Source organism: Haliotis rubra, unplaced genomic scaffold, assembly GCF_003918875.1.
Source record: "Haliotis rubra isolate DU_JTF1 unplaced genomic scaffold, ASM391887v1 Scf22, whole genome shotgun sequence".
Taxonomy (NCBI): Eukaryota; Metazoa; Mollusca; class Gastropoda; order Lepetellida; family Haliotidae; genus Haliotis; species Haliotis rubra.
The window spans coordinates 153,799-171,608 of NW_025766225.1; the positions used below are offsets into that span (position 1 = coordinate 153,799).

A 17,810-nucleotide genomic window follows, 5' to 3' on the forward strand; every position below is an offset into this window, starting at 1 on the left:
AGGAGGCATTAGGACATGGAGGCTTGGAGACTTGTGGGCTTGAAGGCTTGGATGCATGTAGACTTGGAGGCGTGGAGGCTTGGAAACTTGGTTGCTTTGAGGCTTGGAAGCTTGAAGGCATGGAGACTTGGAGGCATGGGGACATGGAGGCTTGGAAGCATGGGGACTTGGAGGCTTGGAGGCATGGAGACATGGAGGCTTGGAGACATGGAGGCATTGAGGCATTGGGACATTGAAGCTTTGAGGCCATGGAGGCTTGGAGGCTTGGAGCCATGGGGACTTCGAGGCTTGGGGGCATGGAGGCATGGGGACTTGGAGGCTTGGAGACTTAGGGGGCTTGGAGGTTTGGAGGCATGGAGGCAAGGAGGCATAGAGGCTTGGATACTTGGAGGCTTGGAGGCATGGAGACATGGAGGCTTGGAGACATGGGGACATGGAAGATTGGAGGCTTGGAGCCATTGGGACTTGGAGGCTAGGAGGCTTCGAAGCATGGGTACATGGAGGCTTGGAGGCATGGGGACATGGATGTTTGGAGGCATGGGGACTTGGAGGCTTGGAGACTTGGAGACTTGGAAACTTGGAAGCATGGGGAGTAGTATATACACACTGGGGTACGAGATAAAGTTCAGCAAAAGCCTCTGTAAAGCTTCATTCACTAAATACAGCTTTTGTCAGGCCCTTATCTCTCTCCGCTATTTTATATACCAGGTTTGAACCCCCTGTTAACTTCCTGGTCACTATGACCGCGAACCAAAACTTTCCTGATCACGTGACACTATGTCGTGTTGACCTCGAGGAAACAGTTGGTTACAGGATACTATTGGGATTACTCGACAAGGTAAGTGTTAAATATTTTGCTTGGGGGGTAACATTGTGCTGTGATTCCTCTCTGGCGGCGGCTCGTGGCTGCCCTACATGATGTTGATCTCAGCAAAACAGTTTAACGTGAATCTCCTATGATTTCTTTGGTTTTCATAATTGAGGCTTGCTGGGCTTGTTGTATCCCCTGTTCTATGTACTTTTTTTGGCTCGCTCGCTGACGGCAGTTTTACGAGACTTGTTTCGAATCTCTCGTTTCATTTCATGATATTTTGTGAGTTGGGAGAGGACCAAACGAAACTCTTCCTCTGAGATTTTATTGTCAGTGAGTGCGGTGGAAATATGGTCGTCTATGGTGTTTAACTTCGCATCGGCTAGGATCCTGATCTCGTCGTGTTTCAATGCCTTACGATGCAGTCTGCGTGACACAAACTTAAACACCAATCCAGCCAACCCTGACACCCCAGCTGTTATTTCGATGCCTAGCACTACGGGTGCGGCTACGATGGTGGTCAACAACCCCACACCTACTGCCCTTAACCCCATACTGGTAGCCATAAGGGTGGTATCAACCCCATCCACGACATTGAAAGCTCTATGGTACTTCTTGTACAATGCTGCCCGTGTGTCGCGGTCTTGTTCTAGTTGGCATTTTACGTCACATAACTGTTTCAATCGAAACCCGTCTACGGTTTCCAGTGTCTTCGCTACTACCTCTACGACTGGGTACAGCCCCATCCTGTGCGTATAATATATACTACAAGATATTTTTTAATTGGGCTTCATATAATAGTCGATCAATGTACTTGAGGCTTATAAGGCCTACGTGCCCATGTAGGTGAATAGTGGAACGGTCAATAGGTCACTCTTGTTCTATACTAACTATATGGTTGCTTATTAAGGGGGGCAGCAACCCCGGTGAGGGGTCCGAGCTCCGTCATATGACGATACGACAATGGCGGTCTGTAAATGGATATGAATGTGGCAATCTTATTTCCACCCCAGGTAAAAGGTGCCAGGGGGGAACCACCCCCTCATCAATATCGTCTCTGAAAAAGAATTCTATGATGAATGTGGAGCCTGGGGGCATAACCATAGAATATAATAGGCCAGCATATAATCGAAATGATAAACGTGTATAACTGGATGCATTTAACATGTAGCCCGGGCGATTTGGTGTTTGGGAAACTCTTATACTCTGAAAGTTTGGGGGGGTGAAACGCCCGAGCAAGATACCGTTGTTCTTAATTTCGGTGATATAACTAGTGATAGGACCATCCACCCTTGGGAAAGAAACGTAAGGTGTGGTGAGGGTCATGTTGATCAACCATTTGGGCTCTCTAAAGTCCCCGAGTGTGATGTTGGGCCAATGATCGGGCATTGCCGCCCGTCTATACACGTTGTCTTTCAAGTGTAGGACGTACAAGGCGTCTTCCTCGCCGGGCAGATCGAACCCTTCCGTGTTTCCTAGGTCGTTAAGCGTGGCGTTGGGCCGATGATGATTGGACATTGCTATAATACTATTACAAGATAGTTTCCAATTGTTTTTCTGATAACCTCTCAAGGGTGCACTTCAACACCATGAGGTGTATGTTGTCGGGTAGGAAGATCTTGGTGAGGGATATCGTGTCTTCCACGGTCATGGTGACCCCCTGCAGACTGGTGTGGGAGTCGACACCCACCCGCACGTAAACAGTGTAAACGTGATACTGGTGCTGTTTCACCCACCGGAGTTTGATTCCCTTCACGACTTCGACTTCGTCCTGCGATGGCAAACGTGGAATTTGCTGGTAGACCTTCCAGGATTTTGACCACACCGGCGAATTCAGACACCAACTGCAATGTCACGGCTTGCACTCCCGGTTTACTCGATAGCATGTGGGCCGCCATACTTGAGAGTGGGCTGATGATTATGCTACGTCTCCGCACCGGGATGTAAGCCACGAGCATGGTTCCGTTGTTCACGACTTTGTTTAGGTAGTTGTCTTTGTTCTCGTGAACACGTATGGGGAGCCGAGACTAATGTTGAGAAACCAATCCACTCGAGAGGGTAACAACACCCACTTGTCATAGTCGGTGAAGACGAGCGTATACTGCTTGTTTCGAGCAACGGTCGTGCTCTCAACATCTTCTAGGTCGAACAGTTTGCCTTCAAACGATGGGTATACCGCCCATCTATCATCACCGATGCGGACTAGGTCGAACTGAGTGTTGAGGGCCGCTCCTGAGGTATCTACTATCTCACCTAGGGTTCTACCGATGGAGGAGACTTCAACGCGTTTGTAAATACTGTTTTTAAGCTGCAAGGCGTAAAGTTTACCATCTACTCCGGGGTCGTCGAACCCGCGTGTGTCCCCAAGGTCGGAGATCCCCACATTGATGCATTTTTTCAACCTCATTCCAGGACCTTGTGCGCTAGTCATTTTATGTGCAGCGTTATGCTGAGGTATCCTATATTCACAGGATTCACCGCTCATTATTCCTGGAAGTGTTACGTACATGTTAGAGCATATATACCCATTATATAATACTTTAAAAATGTACAAACCGGGAGTGTTTTACCCTAAAATGGACATAGATTTCCCGCACATGAAGATCATGGTCGCGGGCTGGGTTGTATATCGGAGCCCAGTTCATAGATGTGTTCGACCGGTATAAGCTTTTTGTGACTAACGTCAAGGCAGTCCACGCCTGGTTCAACACCCCTATGCTGTTCTGGCAGAATCAACTTAACTTCGCCGTCTGGTGTGCGACGACTGGGTGTGGCTTGACATTGACCGACACTCGTCGGGGACCGCTGAGTCAGTCTGTGTTCACGTTTCACGTGTACTACCAGGTCAGGCGTATCCTCAAAGAGATCAGCGCTCCGCTCCCACAGGACAAAGCATGGGACGCAGTAAACAACCCGTACGATAGACGGGCCTACGAACGCGTTTGCAATGAATTCGAACTAGACCCGAAGACGGATTGGCCTTTGTCGGGCCCGAACCACGGGTTGGGTATCCCCATCGTTCACAACATGCCCCTCGTGGAAGCCAGCGAAAAGATGAAAGAATGGGGGTACAAGTCGTATCATCACATCACAACAAACGAGTGGGATGACCGTTACATGGCTTTCAACAACAGCAAGGATTACTGAGTCTGGAGGTTCGAGCAGGGGCCCGCGGATGACTGGAAAAAGTTCATGCTGGACACGTAGAGAGGGTTCACTCGTGCCGGCACCGAACGCTTGAACGACTCGATTCGAACGTACGTGTGGGCGCTGTTGGGTGGGCAGACACAAACGCGTTCCAACATCCTCGGTTAGGGGACTGCTTACGACACTCAGAAACTGTTCGTTGCTAATGTCGAGGATGCCATCGCCACCCCGGTCGACCTGCCGAGTGCCATCAAACACTACCAAAACGTATTGACCGCCTCCGTGGTGTAGTGGTTAGAGCGTCCGCCCGGAGAGCGGAAGGTCACGGGTTCGATCCCCGACCGCGTCATACCAAAAGACGTTAAAATATGGTACTTGTTGGTTCCTGCCTGGCGCTCGGCATTAATGGGTACAACAAGGACTGGTCGGCTCGGAGTCAGTATAATGTGTCTGAGGGGGGTATTCATGCTTCACTGCGGCATCGTATCTCAGTGGGCTAGCACTATAAAACCAGCTTAAGTCTGGGCTAGTACAAGCAGCCGCACACACACATACACACGCATGCCCGTCGTCATATGAGCGAAATATTCTCAAGCACGACGTTAAACCCAATTTCACCTCACCTCACCTCACCTCACCTCACCAAAACGTATTGGAATACGCCCGGTCTAAAGTCGACTACGTCTTCGACATGGGACTGTACATGTCCCCGAGCGACATGCAACTGAGAGTAAAAAAAGCAGTGGGCTACAACAACGAAATAGTTATAGCCACGGCCGACCAGAGTTGGGTGTCAATGCAGGCATCAACGTGAGTCACGTCCCACCTCCCAGGGGTGAAACGGTTATAGTCGTACCACCCCCGAAGCTCAGGGTTCAACCCACACCAACACAGCCCCTGCCACAACACCGGGTGGCTGAAAATAACGAACACATCGATCGTAAAACAGCGCTGGTGGTTGGCGGGATCGCGTTCGGTTTGGGTCTCATTTGGTTAAAAATTCCTTAGCGGCTACTTACACCAGCCCGGCCACGGCGCTGATGGCTTCGACTGACGTTCAACCTCACGTTGACCTCCGCCAACGACAAACGCGAGCTCGTGCGGAACGTAGGTTGAGCCATCATCAAGAAAACCACCATCAATATCAGCGGCAACGAGGTGTTGAGCATCAACGACAGCGACATATTTTACTGCTACGGGGACCTCTGGAAAAGTGAGGGAGAATGCGTCAATGACGTGTACCACGGTATCAGCAAATCGACTCGGTTGCGCTGTTCTGCGTGCCGCTCGACTTCAAGCTGCTCACAGGGCATGTGCCGTTTTAACTGGCCGCGCTGGGTGATAGGCTTGAATACGGGCTCACGTATAACGACTACAGCAAAGTCGTGCGTACGCCAAATGGTGATGAAGCCAGTTATGCCATCGACAACAACTCTCTGGGGTTTGACATTGTCACTAGCCCGGAGCTGGCAAGGCAGGTTCGAAACCAGTACTCGGGGAAGGTGGCCATCCTGTATGACCGCATACAGCGATCATACAGGATAAGAGAGACATGCTGTGGAACATCAACCTAAACATGCCGGCGCGATCAATGAAAGGTATCCTGATTGTCCCCTTGGAGGATTACGAGCCCTTCCGAAAAGGGACAGCGAGAAGTTTTTCAACCCCGAGATTGAAAAGGTGGAAGTGACCATCGAGGGCGTGCCCAACCAGCTGTTCAGCGCCGGTATGAGGGCACACCAGCAGTGGGATGAGATAACGAAGCTACCAACCCGACACCAACACGTCGTCAAGGACCTGGACCTAAGCTCCGTGCAGATCGGTGAATACCTGACCACCAAGTACGCGCTATGGTTGGACATGCGATCCACGGACGATGATCAATTACATGGCAGCGGTCGCCGCATCGACAACGGCAGCAAGGGGATAACCATCCAGATTGCCAAGAAGGCTCAACCCGCGGGCAAGTTGAAATTATATCTGTACGTGATTATGGACGCGCAACCTAATATAGAGAATGGGAGATTTGTGCAAGCCATCTATTGATCTACCCCGCGACCCGCACTGCGCCATAGTGTGCGGGCAGACGGGCTGTGGGAAGACCGTTTTCGTGTTGGACATGCTGGAGGGGGTACTGCCAGGATGTCTTCGACAATATCGTTATCATGTGCCCTACTTTGCCCATGAATAGAACGTACATGGAAAGACCTTGGGTGATGACGGACACGGACGTACACAGAGTCGACCCGGGAACACGTCTGCAGGACTGGTTGAAGGCTTATTACAGGTAATTTAAAGGGGAGTCGACGCTGTTCATCCTGGACGACTGCAGTGCTAACAAGGAGATAACAAAAAAGAGAGACATGCTATCGTACCTGGCCTTCTCCGGCTGGCACGCAAAGCACAGCGTCTGGGTGCTTATGCAGAAGTTCAACTAGGTGTTGAAAGACCTCAGGGAGCAAACGCGATGGGTGGCCTTATTCCACTGCAAGGACAGGGATTCGTTCGAGGAGTGCTTGAGAGAGAACGATGTGATGAGCAAACTAGAACGGGAACGGGTGAAGAGGCAGCTAGCCGAGACGAAGCATGTTAAGCTCGTGCTCAAGACCAACCAACCCGTGGACTATAGGGTATTTTAGCTCAGCAATGCTAAGCAAATGCTAAGCAATGCTAAGCAATGTCTTAGCAATTAAAAGTTACTATTCTATATGGCTTGTGAAGTGCTCACCGTGTGCAATTTAACCTTCATCTCGCTGTGTTTCGCCTGTATCGGTTATTATATCATTAGAGTTAAGAATCGCTTGTTACATTATAGGATGGATTGCAACGACCTGCTCGAACAACTGTTGGTGGAGGGGTATAAGCGACCTGATGACTACAAGCAAGAGAAACTGGTAGCGCAGATCTACACTGGCATAGCATCGTACTTCCTCCCCATTCCCCCGGAATGCTGGCTTTACCTGTGGGAGGACCTCAAGAAGGACCCCTTTATCCAACACGCTTTGAGCGCCGTCAGCTGCCTGCTGTACCATAAATACGGTATGTTCTTAGCCCAGGTGACAGCGGCGATCATCACGGCGAAGCATTGTCAATTTAAATATGGGAATGATAATCATAATAGTATACAAGATGGATGCTGCCCAGACAACCTGTTGTCAGAGGAGATATCACTAGTGACGATAGAGGAAACCCCGACCCCAGTACAAGTCACCAAGCAGAAGAACCCTAAAAGGGTCGCCGCCGGTAGAAAAGATGGTCTAGCCAAGCAACATAAGAGTAACTATATATGGATTGTAGGCACAACTGCTGCGGTTGCCGCGGTTTTCATGCTTTATAATAGGCCACAAGCACCACCCCAACAACCACAATTAGAGGTCAACCCCCATATTATGTTATAAATATATATTTCTATATCATATACATCATGTCTGAGGGGAAAAGTTCGTTAACGAAGCATACCACGCCACTGTGGTCGCCGGCCTAGCCGTAGGGTACGCTCGGTTGACCAAGATGGTCCTCACACAACCGACTATAAAGTTCGACCTCGACCTGCAGGATATGGGCATGTTCATCATGAATTTGGGCATGGCTATGGCCACCAAGGATATCCTCATGAGGCAAGGTATCATACCGGGGAATATTTTGAAGTAAATATATAGGATGGATACGATCGCTATGATAGTCGACGGGGCTTTAGTCAATGCCCTGGCATTTTCTGGGAGAAATTACCTGTTCTCGAAATTACGGAAGACTCCAGCGTGAGAACCATGCCGATAAAACGTTCCATGACATCGACGATGCAGCGAGAGAATACTACCTACCAACCGGCAAACAACTCTAACCAATCGAGGAACCCACACTTGCTCAGTACTACACACCATCCCCGGGGCAAAAGGACCGAGAACTGACCTTCGTCGTGCTGGGTCTAGCAGCGACTGCGTTGAATGTAAAGCAATTAAACTAGGTCCCCATATGAGTATACAAAAGATGAGACCTACCCCGTACCGATACCAGTACATACTTATGGGGAAGACCGAGACCTGCAGTAGGAGATGTAGGACTGAGGGGTACTGCTGTTTTCATAGGAGGTGTTTCGCGAACTACACCTGTTCCATGTGCGGTATTGGAGTGAAATGCCATTACTGTTTATGTAAAGCCCACGGGGCAAACGTAGTCAGGCACCAGCTTATCTACGAGAAGAAAAGGCATAATAATGCCTGCGTTCATACGAACTACTGTAACCCCGAAAGGTTACCTGAAAAGCTGGCGGATGAACAAAGCCGAAAGCATACCCGTCACCGCCATCGCTGGTATACTCAAAGAGGAACTGAATAGCCTGGGGCGCTTCAAATTTCGGTTCACATTGGAAATGACATGGGCTAAAGATGGCATCAGGTATACTTTCCCCATAACAGGTGGGCGGAAAATCGCGACTCAACCTGAGCTAGATAAGTACCTCAACACAATACGAAGTATCTACCCCAAGGGGTACGTGGCCAAAACGGTCTACCTAAGTATAGCGTATTATGACGCTAAAGTGGACCTACTGGCGCCAGGCCTCCACCTGCTCACATCAAAGTCCCATTAAGGTTGGAGGAGTTACCTCCCTTGTTGGCGGACCAATTAGAGATTGTATACACCTGGGTATTACAATGCCTACTGTCCGAGAGCTCAAGCAGATTGCGAGAGAACGAGGTGTAGTGGGTTACTCCCGAATGAGGAGACCCCAATTGTTTAGGTTACTCGACATACAACCCCCTCCCACGGTGAAACAACTCAAACGCCAAGCCAGAGAGCTGGGGTTGACTGGTTATTCCCGTATGAGGAAAGCCGGGCTTGTCGCACTGTTGCACGACCCCATACGTCCCCACACTGTGAAACAACTCAAACGGGAAGCCCAAGAGCTGGGGTTAGTAGGTTATTCCGTATGAGGAAGCCTGAGCTCGTTGAACTGTTACATCAGCACAGAGTCGTTGATCTAGAGTTCGTGCGCACTGAACACGCTGTAGGTACCTATCTGAGAGGCTGGCGCATGCATGTGGATAAGAACATAGACATCGGCGACATCAAGCCGCTGATCGCTGACAAAGTTAAGAACTGAACGATTTGGGAAGTCTAAAGTTTCAAATAACGGCAAAGATGTCGCTTGATAAACAACAGAATGGTGCCATTGAGTACGTTCAGCCTTACTTCCAGGGTAAACAAGAAGTCGTGACTCATGCCGAGACGATAGACGCGTCCATCGACACCAGTTTTCAGCAAATACGGGAATATTTGGAACACTTCACACACATGGGTTCTGGGTGGGCTGTGGATAAAATCGATAAGGTCTATCTAGACATAGCTAACTACGTACCGTTCAGAGGCGGATCGTACCTAGACTTGCCCCCCTACTACAAGAAAAAACAAGCAATGGTCAACATCAAGAACAGAGGGGGATGATTGCATGAGGTTAGCGATCAGGTCAGCCTTGTTTCCGGCCGACGTTAATTCGAACATGCCTTCTAGCTATCCCCAAAATGATGGGCTCAACTGGGCTGGTATAGACGAACCCACCCCGCTATCCCAGGTCACCAAAATCGAGAAACAGAATGATATAGCCGTCGTTGACGTTGCCAGCCGCTACAAGGAAGCCGAGCCCTTAACCGCAAAAGATGCGGCCCAAGTAGCCCGCGGATTCGAGCGCATATACAAACGCAGTCCGCTGACATGGCCCACAGAGCTGCAAGTTGACCCCGGGCGGGAGTTCATGGGTGCCATGTCACAACTGCTAGCCCAGAACGACGTCCAAGTCAGGCGTGGCGCGGTGGTGTCGGCTATCAACACCAAGGAGGCATGGGTGACTTGGAGGCTTGGAGGCATGGAGACATGGAGGCTAGGAGGCATACGAACATGTGGACATTAAGGCTTGGAGGTATGGAGACATAGAGGCTCTGAGGCTTTAAGACTTGTGGCTGGGAGGCTTGGAGGCATGGAGACTTGAAGGCTTGGAGGCATGGGGACATGGGGACATGGAGACTTGGAATTTTGGAAGCTTGGAGGCATGGGGACTTGCAGGCTTGGAGACATAGTGGCTTGGAGGTTGGGAGGCATGGGGACATGGAGGCTTAGAAGCTTGGAGCCATGGTGACATGGAGGCTTGGAGGCATGGTGACATTGAGGCTTGGAGGCATGGGTACTTGGAGGCTTGGATGTTTGCAGGCATGGGGACTTGGTGGCTTGGAGACTTGTGGCTAGGAGGCTTGGAGCCATGGATGCTTGGAGACTTGCAAGGTTGGAGGCTTGGAGAGTTGGAGGCATGGGGATTTGGAGCCTTCGAAGTTTGCAGGCATGGGGACTTGGAGGATTGGAGAGTTGTGGCTTGGAGGCTTGGAGGCATGGATACTTGGAGGCTAGAAGGCATGGGGACATGGTGGCTTGGAGACTTGGAGGCTTGGAGACTTGCAGGCTTGAAGGCTTGGAGATATGGAGCCTTGGAAGCTTGGAGGCTTGAAGGCGTGGAGGCTTGGAAACTTGGTTGCTTGGAGGCATGGTGGCTTGAAGGCATGGAGACTTCGAGGCTTGGAGGCATTGGGACTTGGAGGCTTGGAGACTTGGAGGCATGGGGACTTGGAGAATGGAGGCATAGGGACATTGAAGCTTAGACCCTTGGACGCATGGGGACTTAGGCTTGGAGGCATGGGGACATTGAGGCTTTGAGGCATGGACGCATGAGGACATGGAGGCTTGGAGGCTTGGAGCCATGGGGACTTCGAGGAGTGCAGGCTTCGAGGCATGGGGAATTTGGAGGCTTGGAGCCGTAGTGGCTTGGAGGTTTGGAGGCATGGAGGCATGGAGGCATAGAGGCTTGGAGACTTGGAGGCTTGGAGGCATGGAGACATGGAGACATGGGGACATTGAGGCTTAGAGACTTGGAGGCATAGGGACACAGAGGCTTGGAGGCATGAGGACTTAGAGGCTTGGAGACTTGGAGGCATGGGTGACTTGGAGGCATGGAGGCATGGAGACATGGAGGCTTGGAGGCATGCGAACATGGAGGCTTGGAGGAATGGGGACATTGAGGCTTGGAGGTATGGAGACATGGAGGCTCTGAGGTTTGGAGGCATGGGGACTTGGAGGCTTACAGACTGCTAGGCTTGCAGACATGTAGTCTTGGAGGCATGGATACTTTGGAGGCTAGGAGGCATTAGGACATGGAGGCTTGGAGACTTTGAGGCTTGAAGGCTTGGAGGCATGTAGACTTGGAAGCTTGGAGACTTGGAGGCGTGGAGGCTTGGAAACTTGGTTGCTTGGAGGCTTGGAGGCTTGAAGGTATGGAGACTTGGAGGCATGGGGACATGGAGGCTTGGAGGCATAGGGACATGGAAGCTTAGAGGCTTGGAGCAATGCGAACATGGAGTCCAGGAGGCATGGGGACATTGAGGCTTTGAGCCATGGGGACTTCGAAGTTTGGAGGCTTGGAGGCATTGGGACTTGGAGGCTTGGAGGCATGGGAACATTGAGGCTTGGAGGCATGGGTACCTTGGAGGCCGGACGGATGTTTGCAGGCATGGAGGCCGGAGGCCATGGGAACATGGAGGCTTGGAGGCTTGGCCAGGGGACCTGGAGGCATGGACACCGAGGAGGCATGGCAGGGAGGCCGGATGAGGCCTGGAGGCATGGAGACTTGACATGGAGGGAACATGGAGGCTTGGAGCCATGGGGACTTGGAGGCTTGGAGGCATGGGGACATTGAGGCTTGGAGGCATGGGTACTTGGAGGCTTGGATGTTTGCAGGCATGGCTACTTGGAGGCATGGAGACACCCTGGGAGGCTTGGAGCATGGAGAGCATGGAGGCCTGGAGGCCTGGATGTGGCACTTGGAGGCCAGCCGGAGCCACAGATCTACCGGAGGCACGGACATGGACCATTGGAGGCACTGGAGGCACAGGCCCTGGAGGCCTTGGTGGCACGGGACGGAGGCCGGACAGGGAGGCAGGCTTGGACTTGGAGGCACCAGGAGGCCGGATGGAGGCTTGGAGGCTTACCTTGGAGGCATGGGGCACGGATCCCTGGAGGCCTGGGAGGCATGGGACTTGGAGGCCTGGTGATGCCCAGGCATGGAGGAGGCCTGGAGGCCTGGAGACCTGTGGCCTGGAGGCCTGGAGGCATGGAGATCCTGGACATGGAGCCATGGGACATGGAGGCCTGGAGCCATCATGCACTGAGGCTTGGAGGCATGGAGGCACTTGGAGGCCTGGGCCCATGAGGCACTGAGACACCTGGTGGCCTGGAGGCATGGGAGCCTGGAGCCACACGGAGACCACTGGAGGCTATGGTGGCATTGGTACTTGGAGGCACGGAGCCATGGGACACTGAGGCCGAGGCATGGCATGGACCTGGAGGCTTGGAGGCATGGGGACATGGCCGGAGGCTTGGTGGCATGGGTGACCTTGGAGGCACGGAGGCATGGGGACTTGGAGGCCTGGAGGCATGGCGTGGAGGCTTGGAGGCCAGGAGGCATGGAGGCGGAGGCCTGGAGGCATGGAGACATGGAGGCTGGGAGGCTGGAGGCCGGAAGGCATGGACACGGAGGCTGGAGACCGCCAGGCCGGCATGGAGACAGGTACAGGCCTGGAGGCTTGGAGGCCGGAGGCACAGGGACATGGAGGCTTGGGGAGACCGGAGGCACGTGGATACTTGGACCGGAGGCCTGGAGGCATGGAGGCTTGGTGGACCCACTTGGAGGCCTGGAGGCCACGGGTACACTGAGGCCCTGAGGCATGGAGGACGGAGGCTTGGAGACATAGGAGGCATGGAGACATGGAGGCCTGGAGGCAGACGCGAACATGGAGGCTTGGAGGCATGGGGACACTGGAGGCCATGGAGGCCATGGAGGCCTGAGAGGGGACTGGGAGGCCTGGAGGCATGGGGACCCGGGAGGCTTGGAGAGGCATGGGGACTTGGAGAGGCTTGGAGGCCTGGAGGCATGGGCACCCCTTGGAGACTTGTAGGCAGGAGGCCTGGAGGCCTGGAGGCAGAGAGACCTGGAGGCACGGGACTGGAGACCTGGAACTTGCCGGTGGAGGCCGGGAGACCGGGAGGCATGGTGACGGAGGCCTGAGCCTGCAGGCATGGGAGGAGGCCTGGAGACCTGGAGGCCTGGGAGGCCTGGAGGCATGGGAGACATGGAGACCTGGAGGCATGGGGACACGGAGGCCTGGAGGCATGGGGACATGGAGGCCTGGAGGACACGGGAGGCATGGAGGACTGGAGGCATGGGAACTTGAGGCTTGGAGGCTTGGGAAAGACCTGGAGGCATGAGACCTGGAGGCCTGGAGGCATAGGAGACATGGAGGCTTGGAGGCAGGCCTGGAGGCATGCTGAGACATGGAGGCCAGAGAGCCTGGAGGCATGGGGGCTTGGAGAGCATTGGCCAGAGGCCTGGAGACTTGAGGCATGGGGACATGGAGGCCTGGAGGCTTGGAGGCATGGAGGCCTTGGAGGCCTTGGAGGAGGGGAAGAGGCATGGAGACCTTGGAGGCATGGAGGCATGGGACATGGAGGCTTGGAGGCATGGGGACATGGAGGCTTGGAGGCCTGGAGGCCTTGGGAGGCTTGGACATGGGGACATGGAGGCCTTGGAGGCATGGGGACTTGGAGGCTTGGAGGACATTGGAGGCATGCATGGAGGCCTGGAGGCTTGGAGGCAGGGGACCGGGAGGCATGGGTACTTGGATGGAGGCTTGGACATGGGAGGTAGGAGGCCGGGGGAGGACTTGGGAGGCATTAGGACTTGGAGGCTTGCAGGCATGGACACTTGGAGGCTTGGAGACTTGAGGCTTGGAGGCTTAGGAGGCATGGAGACTTTGGAGGCATGGAGGCATGGAGACATGACAGAGGCTTGGAGAATGGAGGCATGGAGGCTTGGGAGGCATGGGGACTTGGAGGCTTGGAGGATTGGAGGCATGGGAACCGGAGACTTGGAGGCATGGAGGCATGGAGGCCGGAGGCTTGGAGGCATGGAGAGCATGGGAGGAATGGAGGCACTGGAGACAAAGGACATGGAGGCATGGAGGCATGGATGGAGGCTTGGAGGCATGGGACCTGGAGGCTTGGAGGGACTTGGGAGGCTTGGACCCAGGCTTGGAGGCTTGAGACTTTGGAGGCAAGGAGGCATGGGGACATGGAGGCTTGGAGGAGGCATGGGACACTTGGGAGGCTTGAAGGCATGGAGACATTGGGCATGGAGGCTTGGAGGACCTTAGGTGGCATGGAGGCTTGGAGCTTGGAGGCAGGTGGAGGCTTGGAGGCATGGAGGCTTGGAGGCATGGGGACATGGAGGTTTGGAGGCATAGGGACAGGAGGCTGGAGGCTTGGAGGCATGGAGGCCGGAGGCTGGAACATGGAGGAGATTGGAGGCAGTGGACATGGAGGCCTTTGGAGGTCATGGAGGCCAGGCTTGGATGGGACTTCTGAGGCTTGGAGGCTTGGAGGCATGGGGACATGGAGGCTTGGAGGCATGGGGACTTGGAGGCTTGGAGGTTGTGGCTTGGCATGGAGGACTTAAGAGGCTTGGAGACTTGGGGCACAGGAGGCTTGGAGGCTTGGAGGCAGGAGACTTGGAGGCATGGGATTGGAGGCTTGGAGGCTTGGAAGGCATGGAGGCTTGGATGGACTGGAGGCATGGAGATTTGGAGGCTTCAGTTTGCAGGCATGGGGACATGGAGGCTGGAGACTTGTGGCAGGGGGCTTAGGAGGCATGGAGACTTGGAGGCTTGGAGGCATGGAGGTGGAGGCCTTGGAGCCATGGGGACACTGGAGGCCTGGAGGCATGGGGACATGGAGGCTTGGAGCCATGGGGACACGGAGGCTTGGTGGCATTGGAGGAGGCCGGAGGCTTGGAGACTTGGAGCCATGGGGACACCTGAGGCTTGGAGGCTATGGAGGCATGGAGGCTTGGGAGCCATGGGGACATTGAGGCCAGGCATGGGCATGGGGACTTGGAGGCCTGGAGCCATGGGACATGGAGGCTTGGAGGCATGGGGACACGGAGGCTTGGAGGCATGGGGACTCTGGAGGCTTGGAGGCAGGAGACTTTGGAGGCTTGGAGGCATGGGGACATGGAGGCCTTGGAGGCATGGGAGGCATGAGAGGCCTGGACATTTGCAGGCATGGGGACCTGGAGGCCGGAGACCCTGAGGCTTGGAGGCCTGGAGGCCAGGAGACTTGAGGCATGGAGGCTTGGAGGCCTGGAGGCACGAGGACACGGAGGCTTGGAGGCATGGAGACTTGAGGCATGGAGACTTGGAGGCTTGGAGACCGGAGGCACGGAGGCATGGAGGCATGGAGGCATGGAGGCATGGGGCCATGGCCGGAGGCTTGGAGGCACGGGCACCCCTGGAGGCATGGAGGCACCCGGACCGGAGGCCGGGAGGCCTGGCATGGGGACATGGAGGCATGGAGGCATGGGGACTTGGAGGCCGGAGGCATGGGGACATTGGAGGCCGGAGGCTTGGAGGCATGAGGAGGCATGGAGGCCGGAGGCACGGACACGGAGGCATGGGAGGCATGGAACGGAGGCTTAGGAGGCATGGGACACCGAGAGGCTTGGAGGCATGGGGACATGGAGGCCGGAGGCATGGAGGAGGCATGGAGGCCGGAGGCAGGAGGGACTTGGAGGCAGGCATGGACCTGGAGGCCGGAGGCCACAAGGGCATGGAGGCCGGAGGCCTTGGAGGCACGGGGACATGGAGGCTTGGAGGCATGGAGGCATATGGGGACCATGGAGGCCTGGAGACCTGGAGGCCTGGAGGCCGGAGGCATGGAGGCAAGGAGGCTTGAGGGCATGGGACATGGGGACCGGAGGCCATGGGGAGGCATGGACCGAGCTTCGAGGCATGGGGACATGGAGGCCTGGAGGCTTGGAGGCATGGGCCTGGAGGCACATGAGGCCATGAGGAGCCGGAGGCCTTGGAGGCTTGGAGGCATGGAGGCATGGAGGCCTTGGAGGCATGGGACATGGAGGCCTGAGGCATGGGGCACACACGAGAGGCCGGAGGCATGGGGAGATTGGAGGCCTTGGAGCCATGGACACGGAGGACACTGGAGGCATGAGGCTGGAGGCCAGGCATGGAGGCCCTGGAGGCTTGGAGACATGGGGGCTTGGAGGCATGGACACTGAGGCTTGGAGGCATGGGGACCTGGAGGCCTTCAGAGGCATGAGGCATGGGGACTTGGAGGCTTGGAGACTTGTGGCATGGAGGCTTGGAGGCATGGAGGCATGGAGACATGGAGGCATGGCATGGAGGCTTGGGGACATGGAGGCCTGGAAGACTTGGAGGCCGGGGAGACTTGGAGGCATGGAGACTTGGATGCTTGGAGGCTTGGAGGCACGGGAGGCTTGGAGGCTTGGAGGCATGGGGACATGGAGGCTTGGAGGCATTGGGGCATGGAGATTTGGAGGCTTGGAGGCATGGAGGCATGGAGGCTTGGAGGCATGGAGCCCTTGGGGCATGGAGACTTGGAGGCTTGGAGGCATGGGGACATGGGGGCTTGGAGGCCTTGGTGGCATGGAGACTTGGAGGCTTGGAGGCATGGGGACATGGAGGCTTGGAGGCATGGGGACTTGGGGACTTGGAGGCTTGGAGGCTTGGAAGGCATGGAGGCGAGACTTGAGGCTTGGAGATTTGTGGCCTGGAGGATTGGAGGCAGAGACTTGGAGGCATGGGGATTTGGAGGCTTGGAAGGCTTGGAGGCATGGAGGCTTGGGGGGCATGGAGACTTGGAGGCTTGGAGGCATGGACATGGAGGCTTGGAGGCTTGGTGGCATGGAGACTTGGAGGCTTGGAGGCATGGGGACATGGAGGCTTGGAGGCATGGGGACTTGAGGCTTGGAGACTTGTGGCTTGGAGGCATGGAGGACTTGGAGGCATGGGGAGACTTGAGGCTTGGAGACTTGTGGCTTGCAGGATTGGAGGCGAGACTTGGAGGCATGGGGACTTGGAGGCTTGGAGGCAAGGGGACATGGAGGAGAGGCTTGGAGGCATGGAACATGGGGGCTGGAGGCATGGGGACATGGAGGCTTGGAGGACTTGGAGGCATGGAGACTTGGAGATTTGGAGGCATTGGGAGACTTGGATGTCTTGGAGACTTAGTGGCTTGGAGGCATGGAGACTTGGAGAGACTTGTGGAGGCAAGTGGAGGCACCTAATCGCCAGTACACAAAAGTCAGCCACCTAACCCACTCAACCAACCATCACGACTTCCACCGACAAATCATTACGGGACGTCATATCCGTCTCCATATAGCAATATTAAGATGACTCATCTACATGGGCGCTATTTCGTCTCCACGCAAGCTGTAGCATCATCTGCTAGATGAGCGTAATATCGTCTTCACGCCGGGTGTAGTATCATCTCCTAGATGGGCGTAATTTCGTCTCCACGCCGAGTGTAGTACCATCTGCCAGATGGGCATCTGTCTCCACGCCGGGTGTAGGCATCCGCTAGGTGGGGCGTCACGTCTCCACGCCGGTTGTAGTATCATCTGCTAGATGGGCGTAATTTCGTCTCCACGCCGAGTGTAGTATCATCTGCTAGATGGGCGTAATATCGTCTCCACGCCGGGTGTAGTATCATCTGCTAGATGGGCGTAATTTCGTCTCCACGCCGGTTGTAGTATCATCTGCCAGATGGGCGTAAAATCCTCTCCACGCCGGGTGTAGTATCATCGGCAAATGGGCGTAATATCGTCTCCACGCCGGGTGTAGTAGCATCTGCTAGATGGGCTGTAATAATATCCACGCCGAGTGTAGTACCATCTCCTAGATGGTCATAATATCGTCTCCACGCCGGGTGTAGTATCATCTGC

At 54.7% G+C, this 17,810-nt stretch overlaps 6 protein-coding genes across 6 annotated transcripts; all 6 read right to left on the reverse strand.

The window, feature by feature from the left end:
* Positions 1-8: 8 nt before the first annotated feature.
* Positions 9-515, reverse strand: LOC124277246 (extensin-like). Its single transcript, XM_046712896.1, has 2 exons — positions 192-515; positions 9-110 (listed from the first exon to the last, which is right to left on the reverse strand). The coding sequence occupies exons 1-2, from the start codon at positions 513-515 to the stop codon at positions 9-11; spliced, it is 426 nt and encodes a 141-aa protein (XP_046568852.1).
* A 9,213-nt stretch (positions 516-9,728) lies between these two features.
* Positions 9,729-10,337, reverse strand: LOC124277247 (leucine-rich repeat extensin-like protein 3). The gene is made up of 2 exons (XM_046712898.1): positions 9,978-10,337; positions 9,729-9,833 (listed from the first exon to the last, which is right to left on the reverse strand). Exons 1-2 carry the CDS (start codon positions 10,335-10,337, stop codon positions 9,729-9,731), a joined length of 465 nt encoding a protein of 154 aa, XP_046568854.1.
* A 13-nt stretch (positions 10,338-10,350) lies between these two features.
* Positions 10,351-11,064, reverse strand: LOC124277248 (extensin-like). Its single transcript, XM_046712899.1, has one exon. It carries the CDS (start codon positions 11,062-11,064, stop codon positions 10,351-10,353), a length of 714 nt encoding a protein of 237 aa, XP_046568855.1.
* Positions 11,065-11,134: 70 nt separating this feature from the next.
* LOC124277249 (proline-rich extensin-like protein EPR1) lies at positions 11,135-13,727 on the reverse strand. Its single transcript, XM_046712900.1, has 4 exons — positions 11,986-13,727; positions 11,745-11,842; positions 11,480-11,608; positions 11,135-11,334 (listed from the first exon to the last, which is right to left on the reverse strand). The coding sequence occupies exons 1-4, from the start codon at positions 13,725-13,727 to the stop codon at positions 11,135-11,137; spliced, it is 2,169 nt and encodes a 722-aa protein (XP_046568856.1).
* On the reverse strand, positions 13,727-14,437 carry LOC124277250 (proline-rich protein 36-like). Its single transcript, XM_046712901.1, has one exon. The coding sequence runs from the start codon at positions 14,435-14,437 to the stop codon at positions 13,727-13,729; it is 711 nt and encodes a 236-aa protein (XP_046568857.1).
* Positions 14,438-14,503: 66 nt separating this feature from the next.
* LOC124277251 (proline-rich protein 36-like) lies at positions 14,504-16,793 on the reverse strand. Its single transcript, XM_046712902.1, has 4 exons — positions 16,574-16,793; positions 15,987-16,322; positions 14,990-15,942; positions 14,504-14,878 (listed from the first exon to the last, which is right to left on the reverse strand). The coding sequence occupies exons 1-4, from the start codon at positions 16,791-16,793 to the stop codon at positions 14,504-14,506; spliced, it is 1,884 nt and encodes a 627-aa protein (XP_046568858.1).
* Positions 16,794-17,810: the final 1,017 nt, after the last annotated feature.

Bases quoted from the DNA above. Each gene is read 5' to 3' on its own strand.
- LOC124277246 (XM_046712896.1), bottom strand. From the start codon at position 515: ATGCCTCCAAGCCTCCATGTACCCATGCTTCGAAGCCTCCTAGCCTCC. The intron at 111-191 runs GTCTCCATGCCT...CATGCCTTCAAG, and splicing joins CCATGTCTCCAAGCCTCCAT to CTTCCAAGCCTCAAAGCAAC.
- LOC124277247 (XM_046712898.1), bottom strand. From the start codon at position 10,337: ATGCCTCCAAGCCTCCAAGCCACAACTCTCCAATCCTCCAAGTCCCCA. The intron at 9,834-9,977 runs GTCTCCATGTCC...TATGCCTCCTAG, and splicing joins CCAAGCTTCCAAAATTCCAA to CCTCCATGTCTCCATGCCTC.
- LOC124277248 (XM_046712899.1), bottom strand. From the start codon at position 11,064: ATGCCTCCAAACCTCAGAGCCTCCATGTCTCCATACCTCCAAGCCTCA.
- LOC124277249 (XM_046712900.1), bottom strand. From the start codon at position 13,727: ATGCCTCCCAAGTCCTCCCCCGGCCTCCTACCTCCCATGTCCAAGCCT. The intron at 11,843-11,985 runs GTAAGCCTCCAA...TGCCTCCGGTAG, and splicing joins CCGTGCCCCATGCCTCCAAG to ATCTGTGGCTCCGGCTGGCC. The intron at 11,609-11,744 runs GTAGCCATGCCT...CCATGCCTCCAG, and splicing joins GGGTGTCTCCATGCCTCCAA to GCCTCATCCGGCCTCCCTGC.
- LOC124277250 (XM_046712901.1), bottom strand. From the start codon at position 14,437: ATGCCTCCAAGCCTCCAAGCCTCAGAAGTCCCATCCAAGCCTGGCCTC.
- LOC124277251 (XM_046712902.1), bottom strand. From the start codon at position 16,793: ATGCCTCCAAGCCTCCAAGTCTCCATGCCACCAAGCCTCCAAGCCTCC. The intron at 15,943-15,986 runs GTGTGTGCCCCA...CATGCCTCCAAG, and splicing joins CCCCATGCCTCCGGCCTCTC to GCCTCCATGCCTCCATGCCT. The intron at 14,879-14,989 runs GTGTCCCCATGC...ATGCCTCCATAG, and splicing joins CCCCATGCCTCCAAGCCTCC to CCTCCAAGCCTCAGGTGTCC.